At 35.6% G+C, this 25,393-nt stretch overlaps 2 protein-coding genes across 3 annotated transcripts; one reads left to right on the top strand and one right to left on the bottom strand.

Moving 5' to 3' along the window:
• Positions 1–481: 481 nt before the first annotated feature.
• On the bottom strand, positions 482–10,290 carry LOC110790474 (nudix hydrolase 16, mitochondrial). Of its 2 annotated transcripts, XM_021995265.2 has the most exons (4): positions 9,800–10,277; positions 6,855–6,969; positions 2,135–2,218; positions 482–1,047 (listed from the first exon to the last, which is right to left on the bottom strand). In XM_021995265.2, exons 1-4 carry the CDS (start codon positions 9,868–9,870, stop codon positions 793–795), a joined length of 525 nt encoding a protein of 174 aa, XP_021850957.1. In that variant the 5' UTR covers positions 9,871–10,277; the 3' UTR covers positions 482–792. The 2 variants fall into 2 exon arrangements, with proteins under 2 accessions (XP_021850957.1, XP_056689363.1); XM_056833385.1 differs by lacking the exon at positions 2,135–2,218 and having other exon boundaries at positions 9,800–10,290.
• A 4,649-nt stretch (positions 10,291–14,939) lies between these two features.
• Positions 14,940–15,704, top strand: LOC130465425 (uncharacterized). Its single transcript, XM_056834174.1, has one exon. The coding sequence runs from the start codon at positions 14,940–14,942 to the stop codon at positions 15,702–15,704; it is 765 nt and encodes a 254-aa protein (XP_056690152.1).
• Positions 15,705–25,393: the final 9,689 nt, after the last annotated feature.

Below are 25,393 nucleotides of genomic sequence, written 5' to 3'. Positions count from 1 at the left end.
TGGTCCACACAAAAATAATCATTGTTTCCTTGGGTTGCTCACAAGAATCATTTGTCAAATTTCAATTGAAATTTGTTAGTAATTAATCTTTTGAAAGACACCTCTGGAGGCTTTCCAATTAATAACTCATACAAATTCTATTCGACAGTTTTATACAGAGCTCTATTCAGTATAAGTGTTGTTGCGTTAAGCACATGTCCCTAAAATTTTATAGGAAGTTCGGTTTGATCCATCATTGACCGAACCAGACAGCAAAGTTCTATTTCTCCGTTCAGACACACCATTTCATTATGGTGTTCCAAGAGGAGTCAATTCTGACAAGATCCCACAATCTTTCAGATGGTTATCAAATTCACAGTTCATATATTCACCACCTCTATCAGATCGTAGTATCACACCCTCACTCCTAAAAATTGAATCGGATCGAAAGACGAACTAGAGCAAAACTCACAACATAATAGCCTGTCTTAAGACCATTAAGTAAAAAATAGTAAGCTCGTATATGTGACCCCCTTTCGACTGCCCATATGATAACTCTCATTTAACCAATCTGGAAACATATTTTTAAATCGGCCTATTGAACTACAAACAAAAACATACAATCTTTCCTTAATACCAAAATATGGGAGATTCAGGTATATAATGAAATGGAACTGAAACTACAATAAAGTATTCAACTGTGCAAGATTGAGCATTGGTAATGGCCATCATATAAACGGCGACAAATTACCAACTGCATTCAACAAATGTTGCCTCTACAAATTATTTCCCACGTTTTTTGAAGACTTGACATCAATCTCTTTCTGCAAGCTTATCCCCATGCCATTTGAGGAAGCCATCAACAAGAGCAACTCTCATCCATGCATGGCGGCAACTCTGAGCTGCTTCTGGAATAGTAAGCCAGAATCTACTTCGCGTGCTTTGCTCGGGCCAAGACTCAAGTTCTTCCTTGACTAGCATAGCAAACATAGCCGCTTTACACAATCCTTCGGGGCAGAATTCATCTTGATGAGTTTTGCTTTTAAATTTGTAGTACCCAAGTAGATCCTGAACAGAAGAGAATAAGGCATCAACTCTACAAAGTTGCAAGTGAACTAATTCCCAGTTTTCTATATCATTTTTCTTTGCTACATTCTCAAAGATACATCATTGATCATGTTCGTCAAGTGAGACAGATGCAAGTTGAAAAAAACTGGTGAACTTTTAAGCATATTAGCCCACTATTAAGCATGTATGCAAACTATAAAGGCTGGTGAACTAAAAATGGTGGCAAATGTCACAAAAACACATGCATTCCTGTCTGCAGATACAGATTGGGGGAACAGTAGGTGAAGAAGGTAGCTGAACCAAATATCAAAGTGGATGGGGTGAAACTCCTTTTTGACTCTGCTGGGATTTTCTGTACTTGTATCAAACAAGCATCAAAAGGATACAGTCATACAAGATCATTGGTAAACCACCTTGTTCCATAAACAGCGGGAAAAGTAGAACAAACTTCATAGAAGCATACAGGGAAATGTAATCTCATACAAGATCAGTAGCCGTGTGAAGACGAGAGAAATCCAGAAATCATTCATCTCTCTCCATGCACCCAATTCCTATCTAGCCTTCTCACACCAGCCCCTCTCCATCTAACTTATCCTTGTCAGAAATAAATGGCAGCACATATCACCAACCGTTAGATGAAGGAAGAGGGGGGAAAGTAATTAACGCGTCTACAGTAGTAGCGTACTATTTGAACACAATCTCCAAAAGATACTTACAAACATCATCTAAAGAGTGAATGACGATAAAAATCTAGCAGCCTCTTCTCATGATTCAAAGAGAAACCTTCTCTACTCTCTACAGTGTTTATCTTAGGATTTAAAAGGGAAGAGGAGGTAAAAGGATAGTGACGGTTTGTTCTCCTTTCGTTGGATGTAGATTTGTGGAACGGGGCAGGGCAGGGAATTGGAAAGATCCATTCTAGTCCCCTTCTAATAAACTAAATCTTCCAGCAATTACAAACAAAAGTTACCAAACACATTGTTGGCGCTCCAGAAGATTGTAGTCTCAGATTCAAGATACCCATTTGACAGAACTCCAAAGGATGTTAAGACATTTCAAAACAAATGAGAGAGCAGAAAGATCATACCATAAGATCTCCTCTTACTCCAGCTTCTTCAACTGCTTCTCTTACAGCTGCCTCCTCAACTGTTTCATCATTTTCCCACCCTCCCTAATATAAAACCAGTAAACGGTGTATTTTAAAATTGTGATAAAATATGCAATAAAATGCATTATATGCACACATAGTTAAACAAAATCAGCAATCCAAACTAAAACTAAAAGTAAAGGAGGCCGTATTTAGAAAACCTTCAAAAAAAGAATTTAGTATGAGATTAAATTGGGTAAATATGGTTCGTGTTTTAGCAGGATTACACAGACATGTAAGGACGATAAATAGGGAGAATTAACAGCAGAGGTGTGTGTTTAGTCATGTAGAAAAAGAGAAGATGCATGAAAGGGTTTTTTCCTCTTTTTTCACGAATGTAGTAGAGTAGTGCGTGAAAGATCTTCAATGTTTTTTTACTGGATAGTTTCACTGATGAAATTGTATAATATCCTCTTGAGACATCTTTTTGCCATTGAGATAACACAATGTCCAGAGAAAATGCATCCATAAAACGCACAAAAATAGAAATCAAGGAGATCTTGTGTCAGATGAGTTCATCAGAGAAAGGCAGAATGAGAAGATTGATATGATTGAAGAATATCGGCATACTAAAATGTGTATGAAAAGTTTGAAATTGTGGTGCAAGGAAATTTTGGTAAGGAAGATAATTGCAATAGAAGTAAAAAGTAGAAATGGGAAACTAAGGATATTGTAGACAAACACACACTGAAGGTTTAGATTCCAATTTTGTTTAGTCAAACGATATTCTAGATTTAATAAGATTAAACACATTTAGGAGGGCAAGTGTTGAGCGAAGCTCAAGGAAGTGTCGTAGTAAAGAAATCATATGAAAATAAATAAATGTTATGCTTTCAACTTCAGTTCAAGAAATCAAGAGAATTATAACCTTTTTTTAACTAAAATGTTCCGCATAAATTTGGGGTTTCCATATTTCCTCATAAATTTGGGGTTTCCATATTCCGCATAAATTTGATTTAACAGAGTATTCCGCATAAATTTGGGGTTTCCATATTTCCTCCAGTGTATGTGAACTAACTCAAGTTTACATGCAAAAGCAAGTTCATGCCTTCATGGATAAATCGATTCCAAGAAAACAATAAATTTTGAGTTTCTAGAATCAAGTTCTCATCAAATACACATGAAAAGAAGTAAATGTCGCAACCTTTTAGCCTTATTCTCTATAGCTTTCTCTAGATATTCATGTTTTTAAAATTCTTCTTCTTCTTCTCAAATTCAAGAATACCTTTCTTAAGACTAGTATACAACTCTAGATGCAGACAAGTTTCTCCCCATGTCACATTCAAGGAATTAGCTTTCAATATAATTCATCTTTTCTCGATATCTATCCCTGGTGGCATTTTTTCTTCTTTCAGGGACATATTCAGTAAAAGTATCTCAAACAATTTAAAAATTTGATGTTTCAAATAACAATAACAATACATCAAGTCCACTCAACGGAAAAAAAACCCTCTATTGCGTCATAATTTTGTCAACTTCTCTAATACACAATATTTTGTAGCAAGAGTTTAAAAGACGAATTTCATTTCTAAACCCAAAATAAATTAAAAAGGGCATATACATGCAACAAAGGAACTACAAAATCAAGAGAAACTATTCATTAAAACCAATTCTCCCTTTATTCTCCTTTTTCGTGTGGAGAGTGATGATAACGACTCTACTCTAATGAAGAAATATAATTAGGAAAGATTGATCTTAATTAGGAATGATTGATCTTAAAGAGCACTCTACTTGTCTTTAAAAAGCTATGTGAAACACCTTACTGTACTCATTGAAGGGGAAAAATTTAGTTTTACTCGACTTGCTTTAGTAACTTACAACTATAGGTCTATAATATGTAAGAAAGTGCCACAACTGATTTAACACGTTTAAACATGTTGAAAGCATCTTGGTCAACAACCAAATAGTGCTCTGTAGTATTTGTTTTGTTTTTTTTAGTCCATGTAACAAGCATCCAACCCAAAAGCTTCAAAATTACTGCAACTTGTGATGTCACAATCAAATTAGAAACGAGGAAAACATGTTTCTCCCTTGCTTAGAAGGGAATAAACAAAAAAGACTTGTTTGTACAAGGAATACATTCTAGGGGGAGAATGCAAGTGAAAGCAGGTCAATTTCAAGCAATTGATAATAAGGTTAGGAGGCGCTGCAAGTCTGCAACTAAGCCCAAATTTAAAAAACAACACCAAAATCTCAATACAAGAGGGTCGTTCATGAAGAGAAATAAACTAAAAGTATATTTCCTTCCCTCCAAGGAAGTAAAAAGGAGGCAATAATATGCTTAATTAAGGCACTAACAGAGGCAGGCCTGGTAAGGTGCAAAGAAAGGAAAGAAAAAGGAATAAGGAGACATTAAGTGATCGGTAGGATTGAAGATCTAGCACAAGTGGGGGGGGGGGGGGGGGGTTGTGACAGAACATCGAAATGGCGTCGAAATCAGAAACTCCTCTTTTCTTCTCAAGAAGGAGAAAAAGATTTGAGCAAAGATTGAGGAGCGGATTATTGAGCTAAGATTGAGGAGAACCGTGAAAATTTCGGAGAACCAGTTTGGATTTATGCCTGGATTTATGCTCGGGAGATCGACTATGGAGCACATTCATTATCGGGATAAGAAGAAGGATTTACATATGGTTTTCATTGATTTGGAGAAGGTGTATGATAAGGTACCAAGGGAAATTCTTTGGTGGACATTAAGTAGGAAAAGAATTTCGAGGAAGTATATTGATATCATCAAGGACATGTATCGGGGAGTTAGCACGAGTGTGAGAACTAGTGTTGGTAAGACCGAAGAATTCCCCATTACGATTCGAGTGCATCAAGGTTCCGCACTTAGCCCGTTTCTTTTTGCTATAGTCATGGACGAATTGACGAGGTCAATCCAAGATGGTATACCCTGGTGCATGATGTTTGCAGATGATATTGTGTTGATTGATGAAACAAAAGGAGTGGAAAGTAAGTTGGAGTTACGGAGACAAACTTTGGAATCTCGGGGTTTTAGGCTGTGTAGAAACAAGACGGAATATATAGTGTAAGTTTAGTGGAGTCCAAGATAGAGAGACATGGGCGATTACCTTAGATGGGAAAATTGTCCAAGGCTCTGAAATGTTCCGTTATATAGGATCTATTATCCAAAAGGATTGGATGGCGATGTAGCCCATAGAATCAAAGCAGGTTGGTTGAAGTGGAAATGTGCCACGAGGTTCCTATGTGATTCAGGCATGCCCCAAAAGATTGAAGGGAGAATTTTACCGCACGGCGATTCGACCGACTTTGTTATACGGCACGGAATGCTGGGCAGTGAAACATTGTCAAGTGCACATGATGAATGTGGAGGAGATGCGCATGTTACGTTGGATGTTTGGGCATACAAGAAAGGATCGTTTGAGGAATGAGATTATTAGGAAGAAAGTAGGGGTTGCACCGATTGAGTTTAAGATGATTGAAAATCGTTTAAGATGGTTAGGACATGTAAGCAGAAGATCAAGTGATGCCCCGGTTAGGAGAATAGAAGGGTGGCAAAGTGATAGAATTGCAAGGGGTAGGGGAAGACCTAAGAAAACTTGGGGGAAGGTGATTGAGCACGATATGAGCTTTCTTGGGATTGAGGAAAATATGGCGTTTTAATTTTTATTGTATTTTTAAAATTCTTTTTAATTTTTTTAATTTTACATGCTATTTTGAAATGTACTTATTTTACTTATTCATTTATTTTAAACTTTACTTATTTTTTATTATCTCTTACAATACTTTTTCTATAATATATATATATATATATATATATATATATATATATATATATATATATATATATTTCTCTTATCTTACTTTCATTAATTCCAATTTCTCTTGTTTTTTTTTTTAGTTCCTGCTCCTTTCCGTTTGATTGGTGACAATGACGATCTCCTACGACGATTCATATTAGCCGACCCCAAATCATTTTGGGACTAAGGCTTTGTTGTTGTTGAAGGAGAAAAAGATTTCAAAAGGCCCTTTACGAGCTTGTGAGCATAAGAATCTTTACCTTTAAGTAGTACAAAGGTTATTATGCTAACACTATGGCCCTGTTCTGTTCACCTTATTTGCACTTATTTCAGGAAAATTAAGTTCAGATAAGTTCAGTTAAGTTCAGATAAGTTCAGTTAAGTTCAGATAAGATAAATTCAGTTAAGTTCAGATAAGATAAGTTCAGGAAAAATAAAGGTTGGTCAAATACAATTTATAACTAAAATAAGTTTTGATAAGTTCTAATAAGTTCAGATAAATTCAGTTAAGTTCAGATAAGATAAGTTCAGGAAAAATAAGTGGAAATCAGGTGAATTGAACGCAACCTAAACACAAGAAAGCATGAACTTTTTGGATATTCTCCAATGCCCAATGGTTTCAAAACCAGGTGCCTAAAACAGAAAATCAATCTTTGAGTGAAAGCTTCACCCATCTTCCGGATAAACGATCTAATGGTCAAAATAGTAGCCACAACTAAAAGTTATTGTACCTAAAGATGATGATTTAATTTAGAAATGTTTTGTCTTTTATGTAACTACTGACCTCCCAAGCAGATTATATGATCATAATTCATGGAAAAGAATGCCAATATTACAATAATAGCACAATACTAATGCCAAAATTATTGAAGTTAAAATGAAAAAGAAAATCTAAATACCTTAGGAAAGAGAAGACCTGGACCACTTTGCGAATTGATCATAAGTACCTCGATATTGCTCTCTGAGTCATCATTACTACTGTCCTCACCATTTCTATATCTGAATGGTATACATCTGCGATAAAATCTTGCTTAATCAGATACCACAGGTTAACAATACCCTTTGACTACATTGAGACACCTCAAACAAAACACATGTAGATGTACATCAATAAAATCATCACGATAAGAGAATTAGAGAACATTAGTAGTAAGTTCTAGGGGCCTGAACCTTCAGTGGGAAACGTCAACCATTAGAGACAAACCACTGAATGCAACAAGAAGAAAAATAAATATCATAAATGGCTAAGAATCTCTATCTACCATTCACTTCTTTGTACACCACAAATTGTAAAATTGCAAACACTGAAAACCCCATAATACAACAATAAAAAGCCATAGAGCATTGAAACTATATGTTAGTCTAACTAGTCCTTGCCAAGAGTTAGATACTTAGATCCTTATTGGGGCATTCTTAATGGTTGCTTGTTAGGCCCAACTTGCTGCCCGCCTCTTTAACAGATACGCTTAGGTGGTGGAGTAGAAGAGCTAACAAGCAATTTGCATAACAGACTGGCCTACCACTCTCATGATGTTGCTTTTACTTGGCTTTCTGAAAGCTAAAATAAATTAACCCTAATGGACATAACTGACAAGTAACCGGAGCATTTCTGGCTGTAACTGCACGATTTAACTAAGAATAACTGAACAACTGGAAGAAAATGTGCACTTATAAATATTGTAGCATTACTGACATGCGGTATGAAAAATAAAAGATACTCCCTCCATCCCTTTTTGTTTTCCCCATACTCCTCTTCAAAAGGTCTTGCACGCACAAGGTGTATAATAAATTTATTGTACACCAACATAACTTTCACCGAATATTTTGTAACTTTACCTAGTTTTTTGTAACTTTTATATTATAAAAAAAATGTTGATAGATAAACATTTTAAAGGGCTAAATGATTAAAATTTTGAAGAAATAATTTATATTAAAATGAAAGTTTTATCACTAAAAGAAAAAGATAATTTTTACATATATAAGGGTAACTTTTAAGCATTTTGAGTTAACATTTTGAGTTAACATTGTACACTACTTGTAAATAAGAATTTGTGATTCCACTTTGGGGTGTCCCCTTTAAGATTGCTCCACACCTTAAATGGAAAGTTTTCCCGCATGCTCTCTCTCTATTTCTCTCCTCATGGAACCACTTTATCAACTCATGTACACATTTTACACCCAATTCTTAATAAAGTGAATTTTGGCTATGGAGCAATAAAAAAGGGACGGAGGGAGTAGTGATGACTGATGAAACTGTTGTATTTAATTCTCCGCTTTACTTGCCAGTTTAGCTGTGTAGTCCAAAATATTGTGATTACTGATTAGCACTTTAAATTGCTATATTAACTACTTCCTCCGTTCTTTATCAAATGACACATTTTTTTGTCACGTTTGTCATCTAAAAAAGAACGGAGGAAGTATGTCAGAAGATGTCGCTAGTCACTAGTATATTTCTGTCCTGCAAGAAAAAGTCTCGTCCCTATCATAGTAAAAACCCAAAACAATGCATTTATCACCAAATGAAAGCTGCGGATTAACAAGAAGATTCAGTTCCACAATCAATATTTATCAAAGTAGTCTTGCATAAGTCATCAACCAAGTCATGAAAACTTAACTCTGTGGGCTCTACTGCCCACTTCATAAATCCTTTTTTAGTAGTTTTTCCACTCTTGTTAAGAGGAGGGCTGGCCCTCAATTTCACATGATCACCAAATCAAAAAGCAAGTATAAAAATCCCTCCTCCCAGAATTCACAAACATTAAGGAAAAGGCATGTATGTTATTATCTCATGGGTCCGACACTCCGACTATACAACAACCTCAAAAGAAAGAATCTCCCATTCTTCTATTACTGTTTTTATTAACCTTTTAGAAAATGCCTAACTAATAACACCTTTTATTTAAGAACAGTTTATTTAATATGGAGTAGCCCGTACTTCTTATTTTGCAAACATGTTCTCTACCAACCTCTAATGCTTACAAATTTCAGCTAATTAGAGGTAAGTTTTATACATCTAAACTACCAAAGAAATTGCATGTGTTGTTGTAGTTTGATTGCAGCAGCCACACTCTTTATTTCAAGAGCAAGTACCCAAACCTAACTTACCTAAGCGTGATAACCTCGATCTCATTCAAACTCACAACTAATCCTTCTCCTAGGATATAAGTGACAAAGACTCAATAACTACACTAAGACTTAAGATGGCAACTTCACAATCGAGATCAAATGGGCTGTGACCAAGGGGTCAAATCCACTCACCAGAGTACAAGTTGACCAGACCCAAACACCAGAAGTAGAACCCCAAAACTTGTGTCTACTATGGCCAATTCGGATTGAGACTAAGGTCTCCCGGCAAACCAATAAAATAACACGAAACCGACTGACCTGCTCAACTGAGGCTAAGGTTCCTCAGCTGACAACTAAAACAACCAAGAATCTGCCAGCCACATACAAAAAATTACAATAAAACACCTTGCAAATCGTCTGACCGGTTCAAAAACAAAAGATGGGATTCCAAACAACCAATAAGAGGCAAAACAACGAAAACAAATACCCACATTGACACCAATTAGAACAATCAACACCAAAACCCCCAACAAAAGAAATTGTCACTGCTCCAAATTGACCTACAAAACTATGACAGCAACATTTCGAAAAAGACAATGGCAAAAACAAAAACAAATCCCACATCATCATCCAATTTAATAAGAATAACACATCAAATCAACAAAAAACATACTTCACATTATCGGAGAACAAAAAATCATTAAATTCCAATATAAGAAAAAGACAGTAAATAACAAAAAAAAAAGTGTTAAGATGAAAGGAAAAAGACGGAGAATACCCAGCAACAAGGCGACAGCCATCATTATATCTTTGTTGAAGACGACCCGTGCGGGCCACCAAATCAGACATGCTCAAAAAATATAAAAACTCTGTATTAATCAAAAATCAAAGAATTGGGTATTTTTACGCAACCAAAAGGGTATGCCCAAAATCAAAGAAACATGAAAATTTTCATTTGACTTGATTTGTTTATAAACAAAAAATCTGTAGAATTTTCTTGATTTTTTGTTGTGGGTTTTGGGTATTTTGTATTATCAACAAACATTGGCTCCAAATTTTTATTTATTAAGATAAGAAAAGTGAGAATTTTGTTAAATTTTTCCTGATGTGGGTCAAAAGAAGTTTCTGCAGAAAAAAATTGACGGAGGAGAGAGAAAGAGAAAGAGAGGAGAAGAAGGCGGTGACAGCGGATCGGAGGGAAGGAACTGGGCGATGACCGGGAGAAGATGGTGGGTCAAACCCACGTGGGTTGGGTCAGATGTTGGGTTCGTGGGTCTAGATTGTGGGCCATACTCGTTACTTATTACTCCCTCCGTATTTATTTAAGAGATACAATTGGTCGAGCACGCGTATTAAGAAAACGAATTGAATGAAATAAAGTAATAAAACAAGTGGGGTTTAGTAGATACTAGATTTAAGCCCGTGCGATGCACGGTTTTTTTTAAATATGATTTGTTAATCGTTCTTAGAACTATACTCACTTACTATTGTGATCAAGAATTGCGTTAATCATTTATTTTATTTTATTTTAATTGTGAGATCCAATTTGTACTTTTATTTTTTTAACTCTTATTAGTTATTACTATGGATAAATAACAAACTAAAACAACTACTCCCTTTGCCTCTAATGTTACACTTTCGAATGTTAACGGTATTCATAATTGAAGAGAATCTACTAAACTCTTTCCAATACTTAAGAAAAAACATATTCATGTAGGGTCTTGTTTGATCCATTTTTATGGGTACATTAAGAATATCAATGTTATTATTTTGTCTAATGTATTATTAGAGATTAAAGTGATACAAAATACGTATTGGCAAACATGAAAAATAGAAACTGTAATGTCTGATTATTTGTTAAAAAACAATTTAAAGAATTTCCTAGATCATTTTTCTAAATAAACCCGCCAAATCATTACAACATGTGTTATCATATATAAATAGGTGTTTTATAAATTACACATATAATAGAAAGTTAAAATAGATCCCTATTCAAGTTAGAATATAAATATTTTCTTAACATTGAAAATGTTTATGCATAAGAGTCTCATAGAAAAACCGAGTTTATAAAATGGTTAGTTCAATAATGGAAAAACTCGAGTTAGTTATTCATGTGATGCTATTAGAACTCTATTAAATACTTAATAATAATTATCATAATTAAAATTTATGATATGAATTGATCCAAATATCAAACGTTTAATATAAATAAAACTCTATTACATGCTTGATAATTATCTAAAAATAGAAGTTAATCGTATATCATGTGTATGTTATCGCACTTTTATAATAATGTATTAGTAAAGTAATTGTCATTACCTACTTGTTACCAGCTTTGAAACATTAGTTGTTGTTTTCTTGGTAATGTCGTGCTTAAATACTGTATACGACTATAATAATGTATTAGTAATTGTCATTTGAATTAATTATTCGCATCTAGCACTTGAAGAGTTGTAGTCTTGTAGGGGTTTAAATCACGGGTTACACTCTATGTTACGAATATCAAAGGCTTAATGTAAGTAAAACTCTATTATGTTAAAAAGTAGAAGTACGTAGGATAAATTTACGTTGAAAATCTACTATCATTTTGTTTGTTATCATCTTTTCAAATATTTATCTTATCACTATGGATAATTTACACGTAGTACAAAACATGGAAGAGATAGAATATGATAAATTTTCGTTAGGATATTTTATTCGTATGGGGTATTTTAAAGATAATTAGAATGCTATTTTAGTTATCATCTTTTATAATATTTATCTTATCATTATGGGTAACATATATAGAATATAAAGCATGGAAGAGATAGAATATGATAAATTTTCGTTAGAACATTTTTCATATGGAATATTTTAAAGATAATAATGATACTATGTTAATTATAGACTCCTTAAAAAAGTATTAGCATTATCTGACTCAAATTCCAACTGAAAAACGCAATCCAAACTGGGAAAAAAAGTTGGATCATAATCACACCATACATTAGAGAAGTGAATACTTATTAAAAATTAATTAGAAGCTATCACACCATGCATTATTTTTAATAGTTCGACTATTGTTTCAGTATAAGACCCCAAATTTAGATTCGTTTATGTTCAGGCTGACCATTATTTTGGTTTAGTATAATATGTTGGAGCCAACTATTAAAAACAACGTTGTTAATAGCTTAAAGTGTAGCCTAAACTATATCAATTAAAGTTGTTACCGTTTAGGCTAAAATTAAATTGTGTTTACGTATTGGTTTACTTGTTTACCTCTTTTCATCCATCACCTCTCACGGTTGTGATTAACGGTTTTATGTGTGATATTAGGGTAGAGTTCACCTTGCTTTTGTAGTGTACATCTTATATACGGAAAACCTATTGTTGCAGCATTAGTTTATATATGCAGCACATGATCTTGAATTTGTTTTTGTTCTCTCTTTACAGTGCTTAAACAAATACAAATTGTTTATCTCCAACATAATGGACTTGCTTAAAAAAGGAAATATCCAGATATCTAAACATCTAAAGAATAAGAGGGATCTGAGAAGGTAGGAGGAGAATTGAAAAAATGAAACAATTGAGGAGTTTGGCCAAAGTCTTCCTCCTTAATTGAAGCTAAGGGAATTCTATAGTATTTTAAAGGAAAAGGAAATGCAAGCAATTAAGGAGAGAACCAATTTACTTTTATTAATCATCAGCACAGTTTTAGGATTATACTTCATATAAACTCTAATTCAAGTCACGGCATTTATAACGCAACTTCAACTAAAATTGTGAAGGCTATTAAGATGAAAGCTTCAAACACATGAAGGTTCCTTTGAACCATGCAAACTACTTCGTATACCATTATATAATAACGAAAATACTCAGTATATAATTGTGTGCTCGTATATTAATTACGGCTACACGGACCTAATTAACTAAAATTATACCATCAACCGTGAGTTTTTGTGGATTGTTGAAGTAGGATTTTTGGTAGCCATGAGCTTATATGTATATATATACAAAAAGGTAAAAGAAAAGTAAGATAATTTTTTGTTGGAATCTATCTTTATCATATTATGTATCTATCTTTTTTTTTTAATTAATTAAAATATATTAATAATGATTATATTTTAATCCAAGTAGAATTATAATGTAAATAAAATTCTAATGTAAATGTAAATAACATTCTAACGAAATTTTTAGGTGTTAGCACTCTTATGGTGTTAGGATTCTTAACATAAAGTAAGATTTTGATACCTAACATTCCAACGGAAACTTTGATCCAATGGAAATTTTAATTTATCCTTTTTTTTAATTAATTAAAATATATTAATAATGATTTTGTTTTAATTTATCTTTATTTTTAATTAATTAAAATATATTAATAATGATTTTGTGACTGGACATTCCTACGTGGCGTTCCGAATGCTCTCCAAAAAACTCCCCTTTATATATATATATATTAGATTTTAATAAGAAAAACAAAAGGGACCATGTCATTTTAGGAGGGTTTCTGAGACTCTACCAGCTAGAGTCTTTGAAGACTATACCAAGGGTATAAAGGTAAATGCAAGGGGATGAAGTTGTTTGGCCCACTTTTAATTTCTTTCTCCTTTTATTTCTCATTCTGTCTCTAAAAATCTGGTCCAAAATTCAAAATTCAAAAAATATAATTTGTTTTCCTTTTAATTATTTTGGGGAAATATTGTTGGCAACTGTAAATTGTAATAACTGATGTAATAAAATTTAACACCCAACTTTTCACTCTCTCTCCTAAAACTTACCTGGGAAGCTTCAGTTCTTGCAGTTCGTCTCCCGCTCGTTTCGTTTCTTCTCCCTCCAAATTCGGAATCATCAATCGATTAACCGCCTCCCATTCTACAACTTCGTAACTGCCGTAAAACCGCCGCACTTCTTAACTGCCGTCCCGTACTATATAATTGATAGGAGGTTGAAGTTTTTTCTTGCGAGAGGAAGTTGGTGAATTGCGAAATCTCAGGTAAAGAGTTAATCTTTATTGAAGAATATTGTATAGGTATTCTGCTGTTATAATCTAGGGTTCATTTCGATTTTGGGTAAAAATCTGATTTTTATTAACAATAATATAATTAGGGTTTATAATTCTGGATTTGGTATGATTTTTATGCAATTCTGATATAAGTTGGTGATTATTATGCAAGTTGTATGATTTCTGGAATATAGAAAGTGTTGATTTTTTACATAGTTTGGAAATTTGCATGCAATTTTACATTGTAGTTGGAAATGACTTTGTACTCTGTACTAAATAATCTTTATCTGATTCAAGTTAGTAATGAATTTGTAGTCATAAATCTTTATCTGAATTATAGTTATAATACGTATTAATTAGATGGTTTGGAGTGGGTTCTGTTATAATAAATTTGATTAATAATCCCGAGGTACAAAAATTGTTCTTTAATTGTCATTTTGATTTCTGCTTATGTTGGTCAAAATGTTCTTAAAATATGTTAATGTTTGTGTATTTTGTCATGAATATCCCAAAACATGGTTACTCGTTTATTGAATTGTTATATAAATTGACCAAACGTAGGGTTTAATATTGCTTATATTTGTTATGTTTTGGTTATGTGTTCATCTGTTGCTTCTTATTCAGTGTCGTATTTGTTTGGTAATGCCTAGCTGTTCTGAAAGTTCAAAATCCTGAAGTAATTGTTAGTTTGTTATTCAGTTTCTTATTCACTTTATTGGCCCCTTGTAATTTCAGGATGGTCTTCAAAAATGGTCACACCGGATCAAATAAGCAATGGGTGAGTGTTGTTAAGTGTTGTTTATATAATTTTATGATAGCCATATAATATTTTGGTTGGTATCACTTAATATTGTATATGTCTTTTCATTAAAAAATCATGAATATGTTTGTGCATTACGTAATCATGGAATTTGTTTTCGTATATTAGCAGAAATTTGCAATGAATGAAGTTTTTAAGGATAAACCTCCCCAGGTACCCGGCACTAGTAACCGTAAGAAGTATGTGGAACCGGAAATTTATGAAGATGATGAAGAGTACGAGGAAGATCTTGTTGGATCAGGGGATGATAGTGAAGATACACCATATGAAGAGGAGGGTGAGGAATTAGAGGACGAAGAAGAAGACGACGACGAAGAGTATGTAGATGAGGATGAGGATGAGGGGGGAAATGATGTTGGTGTAAAGTGTAAGTTGAAAAATCAGGGCAGGAAAACGGGTAATGCTAAAGGAAGGCGTCATGTTGTTGTAGAGGAGGATGATGAGTTTTATGATGATCTTGAAGTTGATGCTCGTGCTAAGTTGAAGATGAAAGAGCGCAGTAGGAAGTATGCTAAGAGCAGGCGTTTAGCTAATGATGTAGAGGATGAAGGAAATGATGATGAAGAGGATGACGAGGAAGATGGAGAAGCTGATGTCCGTAGAGTGGGGAAGAAGCATCCGAAGCATGTAGGCCAAAATGTTAGGCGGTACCCAGAAGATGAACAACATGGGTTGAGGAAGAAACATTTGAAGGTGATTAGGAAGAGGTGTCGTGGGGATACTGATGACGAGGAAGAACAGGGGAAGCCTGTGAAGAAGAAGTTGTTGCTGAAGAAAAAGGTTGGTAAGATTGTTGATAAAGAGCGTAGAAAAGGAAAGTCTCCTCTTAAAGATAAGGGAATGACTAAGAGAGGCAAGAATAGGAGAGTGTTTCTGCGGGTATGAATGACATCTATACCGTTATTTTAATATGTATTCATTAAATTAGTATCAACTAGTTGTTTAATAATATGTTGTTGTACCCTCTGATCAGGTTCCAATCCCCCAACATCCAATGTCTAGGGGTGAATATTCCAAGTGTCATGATGTTGTAGTTGCTACCCAAAGGGCTAATTGCGATCGCAAGGTATATGGTAATTTAATTCTTGAGATTATGATTATGTGATTGTGAAGCAGATATTATGTTAGGTTCTGACTTACTTAATGGCATGTTGGTAGCAACCGAGTGTTATATGCCGCACTGATGCTTTCTCAAAGATCATTGCTGGATTTGATGACTCTAGAAGAGCCTGTGTGCAAAAAATGGGGTTTGGAGGATTGTTGGAGTTGAAAATATCCAAGCTTCCGAGGCAGCTTTGTTATTGGCTGATGACCAGATTGGACAGAGTCAACAGTTATCTGGTAGGTGGTGACGGGCATGTGTTGCCGATCACACCTGGCCATTGGGAAGATGTGTTTGGTTTGAGGAACAGCGGGCTTCCCGTCCCTGAAAAGGATTCTGATTTGCCGGCTGGAAAAGCTCTAGCGTATGCAGTGAAGTATGGTGAGAAAAACCCTGCAAACAACAAGACCACAGTACTGATATCCAACGCAACTCGCGTGTTGTTAGGTCCCTTGGACAAGCTCGGCAACTTAGTGTCGCTCGCAAATCAACGTCAAAGGACTGAGTTCATGGAGAACTTCATGATTGTGCTAATGGGACAGATTCTTTGTCCTTCTACTGATGGTGCAAACATGTCGACGAAACTGCTAGGTGCTGTATGTGTTGCAAAGGACGCAAATCAGTATAACTGGTGTGAGTTTTGTCACAAATGGCTGCTAGACTACGCGATCACATGCCAGCGGAAGCTAGAAGTTCAGGGTTATGCGGCTGGGACTGGTGGTTGTGTTTTGTTTTTGTTGGTGAGTGCTCTCCTGAAATTGACATTTAATAAGTATGTGCATTATAAGTGTTGTATGTTGTAGTCCTTTTCTGGCATGTTTTAATTAGTTATCCATTTCTGGCAGGTTTTTTATCTAGATCGTTTATGTCGGCTTCCTGTCCGTTGGGACGAGTTCCCCAGACTAAAAGTCTGGACTGAGGAGGAAGTGGAGAAGGTGAAACTTCATGATAGGAAGCCTACTGAAGACTATGGGAGGTTATCGGTGTGTATTCTCCTGTGATCAATATATGTGGTGTTTGTTGCTTTAAATATGACATTGTTATTAGTACTTCTTAAATATATGTGGTGTTTGTTGCTTTAAATATGACATTGTTATTAGTACTTCTTAAATATATGCTGTTGTTTGAAGGACGATATACAAGTGTACAAGTGTAGCTTCAGAAAGCTTATAATAATACCTTGGGAGGATTCTGTAGTCCAATGACAATGAAAGAATGGTGATTCTTTCATTTAAGGACTGCTTAATCCCCCAAAGTATTATTGTGAAGTCTTTTAAAGCAGATGAAAGACTTATGAGTGTCATGGTGGTTAAGAAATTTGGTACACCGGACTGTGTACCAAATAATAGAAACTAGAATATATTTGTAAATACTGAACGTGTACCAAACGGTATTATTTGCATTTTTATAGACTGTTCATTATTAATAATATTGTGTCAATGTATTAGACTAAAGCGTCCTATTTGTTTGACCTTGGTATTAGGTTATGGAAAGGATGGCCCCCTTACTGCAAGACCTCCGTGCCGTGATACGAGAACAAGTAATCATACGCAGGCTGGGGGCAAAGGAAAGTGTTGCTGAAAAAGATCCCTCCCCTGGTGTTGCTGAAAAAGATCCCTCCCCTGCTAGCAGTTCCCATCGCCAAATCAGCGATAATGCTTATATTAACGTGGATGGTGAGCCAATGGCGGTGGATAAGTCGGTCAACAAGGTCCTGAGTGAGTTAGATGTCATTGTACTGGAGGAGGATGAAACAGACAATGTGCAACACACAGTGGAACAACCATTGGGAGGTGAAGAAAATGTGTTTGTGAATTACCAGTCCTTGCCTGTGGAGCAGCCCGTGTTTGAGTTTCTGCATGTTCCAGCAGTGGTGGTCGTGCAGAATGAGCCTATGGAGGAGGCAGAGCAAGTGCAGCAGGGCCCCCCACAACAAGTGGTTGAGCTAGTGCAGAATGAGCCTATGGAGGCAGAGCAACTGCAGAAGGGACCCCCACAGCAGGCCCCCCCACAGCAAGTGGTTGAGCTAGTGCAGCACTTGGAGGCCATGCAGAATGAGCCTATGGAGGCACTGCCGCAACACGAGCCACAACAAGAGCCACGTCATGAGCCTGTCCAGCAAGGTCATACCGAGGGAGACCAAGGCGGACCACAAGAAGAAGGGCCAGTGGTGCCTGTTGTGCAGCAAGAGGCAGACCCCCAGGGCCCAGTAGAAGAGCCACCACAAAATGATTTTGTGGAGCCACAAAATGATGTTTTGGAGGACCCCAAAAACGAAGATGAAGAAGATGGCGAGGAAGGTGATGAAGAAGATGGCGAGGAAGGTGATGAAGAAGATGGCGAGGAAGATGATGAAGAAGATGGCGAGGAAGGTGACGAAGATGAAGAAGATGTTGGTAATACCGCGGATCAAGATAAACCTGGTGATGATGATGATGAGAACCAAGGAGCAAATGGTGGTACAACGGGTCCGGTTGCGGGTGAAGCTGAAGGTGCAGATAATGCAGAGGGTCCGGGTGCCGATGGGACCGAGAATACAAGGGGCGGGGGTGAAGGTTTGGACCATGGTGCTGTTCATGGTTCCAATCCTGAAGATTTTGATGGTGCTGATGAAGGAAATAATGCCCTTGGTCCAAGTATGCATTCTATGTTAAGTCTAATAAATGCGGTTCAGTATTAATTAACAAGTTAATAATTCAGTGAGATCAAGTGAGCTGAATGCCTAGCTAGAGGCCGCTTCAGTTCAAGTGGAATTAATAATATTAATCCATAGCTTACTCTTGACTGAACCCGTAGGGTCACACAAATAGTACGTAAACGGATCAAGTATTTAATGGCATTAGATACTCCATCTATGGATATTCGGAATCGACGGATCTTGGTTTCAGTGGGAGCTGAGATCGTCACAGGCAAGAAATGAATACTCCGGAAACGATGATATTGCCGGAAACGGAAATATGGATCGTATCGGAAATATAAATATTATCCAAGTCGTAGATGTTGCCGGAAACGGAAACATGGTACGTATCGGAAAATATTATCGGAAATGGAAATATTGCCAGAATCGGAAATATTGCCGGAAACGGAAATATTGTCAGAATCGGAAATATTATCGGAATCGGAAAATAATTCCGGAAACGGAAATATTAAATATTTGTTCGAAACGGAAATTGATTCCGGAATCGGAAATATTAAATATTGTTCGTATCAGAAATGAATTCCAGAACCGGGAATTTAATCGGAATCGTATCGTACGAATTAGCATCGGACGAGGCCTGCCGGACGAAGGCCCAGCACGAAGTCGGGCCATCGCCCAGCAAGCCAAACGTGCGCCCAGCCAAGGCAGCGCCCAGGCCCACCGCAAGGCAGGCCCAGCGCGCGCCAAGGCCATGGCCTCGCTGCGTGGGCTGCTGCTCGCACGCACACGCATGGGCGGCCCATCGTGGCTGCCGTGTGTGTGTGAGTTTGTGTTCATGCACGATTCCTAAAACTATTAGAATTAGTATATGATTAAATTCCTATTCCTAAAAGGATAAATTAATTAATTAGAGTTCTTGTAGGATTCTAAATTTAATTAATTCGCATCCTACTAAGATTCCAATTCCCTTTCCATAACTCTATAAATACGTGCCTAGGGTCACATATTTTGAGAGATTAATTCAAGTATTAAAAGTGAGTTTTGAGAGAAAAATTCAGCCATATTTCTTACCTAAGAGTGCCGAAAATTCTAGTACCTTAAGGGCGATTCTAGTTGGTCAATCTTAAGGCGGATCCGGACGTGCTGTGGACTATCTACGGAGGGACGACACTTGGAGTCCTAAAGACTTGTTCTTGTTCGGTTCGGGCGCAGCTAGGGAAGGCACGCAACAAAGAGTATGCATCTAAATTATGCTATATGATTATGTGTAAATAATATGTGTTCCTGGCTAAATGGTTTTTCCGCATGATTTATGAATTGTCATATGTATCATAACCTAACAGTGGTATCACGAGCCCCTTATTATTTTCATAATCTAAATTGCATGAACATGGTTAAATATTACAAATTTGCAAGAATTAAAAGGGGTGATTAATTTTCGTAATTGTTAATTAATTGCAAATTGCGTTTATTTAATTATACGTACGCAGTTTTTCGGCAGTTTCTTCGTTACTCATCCAAATCGAGTGATTTTTGTGTCAATTCCGCATGTAAAAGGCATTCTAAAATTTTGACAAAAATAGTGTTTTTCTGCCGAACCCAGAATTCTCAAATTCGAAGCCTAACTATGACTTTTCGAAGGTTTTAGTTTTTCGAATGCAAAATTTCGTAAATTTAAGATGTTAAATTAAATATTTGCGATTCTTGTTGATAAATCTTGAATTTTGATTGACCTACTGTATATGTTTAACAAGTTTGAATGCCTAGCCTTGTTAATTATGCAATCTAATTTGTAATTATGATTAATTTGTTGAAAATTAGAATAATTTAGAATTAATTTGATTTTCATAATTAATTATAATTTAATTAGAAACCTATGATTAAAAACCACCGTAAAAATTATAAATTTATGATAAATTTTAAATTTTTATGACCTAGACTTGAATCCATAATAATCGGAAATCAATTGGATAATAAATTTTCGATTTTTCGCCCTAAAATTATGAAATTAATATTATTTATTAATTTGTCATTAATTTTAAATATAAATTTTAATTTTTTATGCGATTCGTTCATATAACTTGCACGCACAAAGCAATGGACGCTTCGTGTTACCCTTAAGGGGTGTTGTATAGTGCGGGCATGCGACGACGAGCAAGGGAGCTCGTCGCCCGTGCGGCACGAATGCAATGAGCAAGGCATGGTGCACGAGCACAAGGCAGCAGCCCTGCCTTGTGTCGTGGGCCACGAGCTATGGACGAATGGGCATGGGCGAAAGGCAAGCCAAGGCAGTCGCGTGTGGGCAGCAAGCGAGCTGCGCCACGACGCGCACTGCCTCGCGCAAGAGCGCGCAGCCTCGCGCGCAGCGAGCGCAAGCTCGCGTGCCACGAGCGCTGCGCCCAGCGTTGATCGCGTGCGATGGCTCGCGCGCATGGCGAGCGATGTCGCGCGCACAGCGAGCAATGGCTCGCGCGCACAGCGAACGATGGAGCGCGCGCAGCGTGCGCTGGCGAGCGCGCACAGCGAGCGATGGCTCGCGTGCGTCGAGCGCTGGCGCGCGCGCAGCAAGCACCACAGCGTGCGATGGCTTACGATGGAGATGCAGCAGCTATGCGACGAGCGCATGGGCTGCGCGCACATGGCCAAGCGATGGCTGTGTGCGTGCGGCCCATGGGCGTGCAATGCGTAGGGTGTTTGCGTTGCGATTAGATCGTTTTGAATGTTTAATTTGAAAATTTTCAGTTTACGTAATTTTAATTAATTTTAAAATTAATAATTTAAATTATTTTCTTGGATTTTAATTTTGAATATTGTAATTATAATAAATTTTATTTATTCTAATTATTTTACTAAAATTAAAATCATGAATTAATTTAAATACGACTGAAATTAAATTAAACTTTTTGGATTCAATTATAAATTTATATGAGCTTTAAATTTTAATTAAATTTGTATGTTTCCGGTTAGACTTGAAATACATTTTTATGTTTAAAATTAGTAAAGCATATGAATTTATTGGTTTAAGTGGGAGCCCTTTTAGTCATAAAACTCTTGATTAGGTCTACAAATCCTTAAGGTTAAAACAACTTGATTAGAATTAATAAGGACTGAATAATTGGTAGATTATTGGTGCCCTTGATTAATTGCTGCAAATGTTTACGTGATGCATAATGTGTTTTACTAACCAGCTATGTGGGCCATTCATGATAATGAATGGGTGAATGGTATATATTGTATATGTACTGTTTTGCAGGTTATGAAGTGACTAGTATGGCCCAAATAGGATAGAAAATATGGTCTGCGTACCATTAATTTGAATGTAATTGGTCTAAAGTACCAAAGTTGTTTTTCAATTCAAATATGGTCTGCGTACCATCAAATAGTTGTAATTAGTTATAGCTTATCCTATTTGAAGAAAATGGTGCCTCCCACGGAGATTTTCAAGACGGACTTTGAAGTCAAAGCTTCAAGATGAAGTCGGGCCATACTAGATCACATTTATCTTATGCATGCTTTAAGTTATTTATTGCTTTAAATATGTCTTAATTATGCATAAGATTGTGGCTTGATTATGTTGCATGATTAAGGATTTTAGTTCACTTAAAATCTAACCAACATAGTAAGAGCCTTAAGTTCCAAAATTAAAAATTGAGTTATAAGGTGCCATGCCAAAATATACACTTGCTTGGATATCCTTTACATCAATCTAGTAATAGTTTTCGCTCAGCGAGGTGTTACTTATTGGTCCTAAAGGGGCAAGGTACACAAATAATTGTGAGTACATGTTAGTTTTGGTGAAACTCAACGATATAAGTAAGGAGTCCTTTTATGTCGTGGCAAAACCGATAGGTTTACCTAATAAGTTCTTAGACGTACCTATCAACCAAGAGTAGTTTCTAGACTATTAGCAAAAGGCTTTTGCTTACCTAAAATGTTTTAGAATTGAGTCGACAAACTGTGCTTAATTCTTCAATGGTTTTAGGGTCTTGGAATCATTTTATTCACACCTGCCGGAACACATAGTTCGAATAAAATGCTAATGACTTGTTTAAATTGCATGATTGCTTTCATTTTCAAGTTATTATTCATGATAAATGTTTAGACTTTGCATGCTTCAATGTATGTTTTAATTATTGTTTATTATTAAATATCTTGCACTGCAATAAATCCTTTTAGAAAGGTAACAGTAAATTTCCTCGATTGGTAGTGAATCCAAGAACGATTCACGGAAATGAGAGAAAGTGAGCAATTTAAAATGTACGTTTCTTATAGCGACTTTTATGGTTGTTTTCGAATATCAAAGTCGAATGGCAAACCAATTGGTGCTTGTGAATTCAAAATACACTGTAGTTTTGAGATCATAAAGCATTGAGTTTAATACGCTCAGCTTTACCAATGATTAACAACCTAATATCTTTGTCCATTTAATTCTCGAATGAGTCTAGTCCCTAGACATTCGAATAGATCGATGCTTAGAGAACTTTAGAAGCTTCTGGTAAGATCATCTAGTTGAAACTTAATATTCAACATAAATTAAATAAGAACCTTGTTGGGGTGACATTAGACATGTCTAACAAAGTATAAAAGTCAACACTAAAGAATTGAATTCTTAAGACTATAAGAAAGGGTACAAGAAATAGGAAAACGAGGAACAAATGAAAGGAATTTACGATTCCGTTTCTACCTATAAGTTTATGTTTAAAGAGAAGTGACCTAGCAATCAAACTTCCTTGGTATCATATACCGATTGAGGTTCTTACTTCGGTAATAACTCAAACAATGGAATCTAGGATACACTAATGACCTACAAGTGGGAAATGAAGCATGGCAATGCTACATTAATTGTAGGGTCATCTAAGTTTGTTTTAAGTCCTTTCAAAGGCTGGAACTTAATGGCTATTTTGTTCCATAATCAGCATACCTAAATTTCTGCTTCAAACACAGAAAGACTCACATTCAAGAAAAACAAAAACAATGTTTGTTTGTTTATTTGAATGAAATGGTCAATTACAGGTTGAGTCAATATGCTTGATTAAAACAAACAACTCTTTAAAGAACTTTACTAGGTTCAAATCAACCCCTTGATTTGAGTTCCACTAATCTTTGGCATTGTTGCTTAGACCATATCAACAAGTTAACATTCATAAGCTCTATTTTGATGGACTTTTAAAAGTTGATTGATTTCTAGATCATTTTAAGACAACTAGTCTTACTTGTTGAAAGTAACAAAAGATATGAACTATTGTTAGAACGCCTAGACAATAGAGTTCAAAGCTAAAGAAAGATTTTATGACTTTATTATTTCACATGGATTTGAGTGAATATAGGTTTATTTACTCAAATGTGATATAAGTTGAATCTGTTTGGCTAGTTCAAAGATTCAGAAGTATAAAATCCACTTGGCAAGAAATCATAAAGATCTAGGTTAGATCATGTTGATGATTACTTGAGACCAAATATGATCATCAATGATTGTGTGTTGTAATTTCACAATCTAGGTCCATAAGATATGGCATATCTTAGTTGGAATAATCGAAGTCAATTGGTACTTGATTCGATTAATGATGAATCATAAAAACTTTTCCTATAATTTCTAAAACAAAATGCTCAACTACCACCAAACTAAACCAAATTCGTCAAAGCTATTGAAAAGTAATTTCAGGATATCTTTTCAATTAAATATATCTAAAGAGTTGCTAAACTCAGTGGGAGCTTAGTGTTTGTTATTCAACAAACTAAGGCCCAAGTCTAGATATATGTTTCATTATGATTTATTCAAATGAGACACAAGGGTATTGTTTCTACCACGAATTTTTGAGAACATAATGTTTGTTTGCTCGAAATGATGTCCTTTTGGAGATTCGTTTCCAAAATGACAAGTGGGAGAAAATAGACCTCGAAACGAAAGTCTTCGAGGCGAACAACAAACATAAACGGACATTCCGGAGGCTTTTCGAAGTGCTTCAGAAAATCCGAACTTATTCTTTAAGGACTTTAGAAGTGGCTTTAAAGAATAGACATCTCTTAGAAGACTTTACAAGTGCTTCAAGGAGAATAGAATATTCAAAGGACTCTCAAAGTGCCTGTTGATATTCTATTGTTTGATGTTCTATACCCAAGTAGGCATAGAATTCAAGTCACTGAAACTATGAGATTCTTCTATTAGATAGTGAAACTATGAGATTCTTCTATTAAATAGTGAAGAAACCTACAACTTGCAGTCAAACTATTATCATATAGATTAATGAGTTTGTGACTTGTAAGAAAGCTATGACAAAATATAGATTCCCTAAAATGGTTAGAGGCTATATATAGACTATATGTTTAATTGGTTAAAGGCCATAAAACATACTCAATGTTTTGATGACAAAATTGAAATTTTGTTGATTTGCAAGAATAGGTTCACACCTATTGGTTGCAAGTTTGTTTTAAGGATAAAAAACCATCAAACATGAAATTGTGTTCACACACAAAGCTAGATTAGTTGCTAAAGGTTACAAGCAAATTCACGATGTGGATTGTGTTAAAACCTCGTGCAAAATCGTAATGCTTAAGTCTATAATTCAAGCAATGATTGCATATTGGTACATATGGCAATTGGATGACGAAACATCTTCCTCAGTCAAATGTTGGAAGAAACTATGTACATGGTATGTCATAGGATTTGTAGATCCAAATAAATGCTTGAAAAGGAAAGCTAGCTTATAAAATCTAAGTACAGATTTAAGCAAGCAATTGGGAATTAGAAATGTATTTTAGTGAAGCTAATAAGTATTTTAGTTTCATAAAATGTACATGATTCTTATAGATATATAAGAAGTTTAGTGGGAGTAC

The sequence above is a fragment of the Spinacia oleracea genome, chromosome 1, assembly GCF_020520425.1.
Source record: "Spinacia oleracea cultivar Varoflay chromosome 1, BTI_SOV_V1, whole genome shotgun sequence".
Classification (NCBI taxonomy): Eukaryota; Viridiplantae; Streptophyta; class Magnoliopsida; order Caryophyllales; family Amaranthaceae; genus Spinacia; species Spinacia oleracea.
Note: the sequence above shows the minus strand (reverse complement) of the source record. Positions and strands in the feature narration are given on the sequence as shown.

Coding starts and splice junctions, on each gene's coding strand:
- LOC130465425 (XM_056834174.1), top strand. CDS start 14,940: ATGAATGAAGTTTTTAAGGATAAACCTCCCCAGGTACCCGGCACTAGT.
- LOC110790474 (XM_021995265.2), bottom strand. CDS start 9,870: ATGTCTGATTTGGTGGCCCGCACGGGTCGTCTTCAACAAAGATATAAT. Junction 6,970..9,799: donor GGCTGTCGCCTTGTTGCTGG/GTATTCTCCGTC, acceptor ATTTTATCGCAG/ATGTATACCATTCAGATATA. Junction 2,219..6,854: donor CAGGTCTTCTCTTTCCTAAG/GTATTTAGATTT, acceptor GTTTTATATTAG/GGAGGGTGGGAAAATGATGA.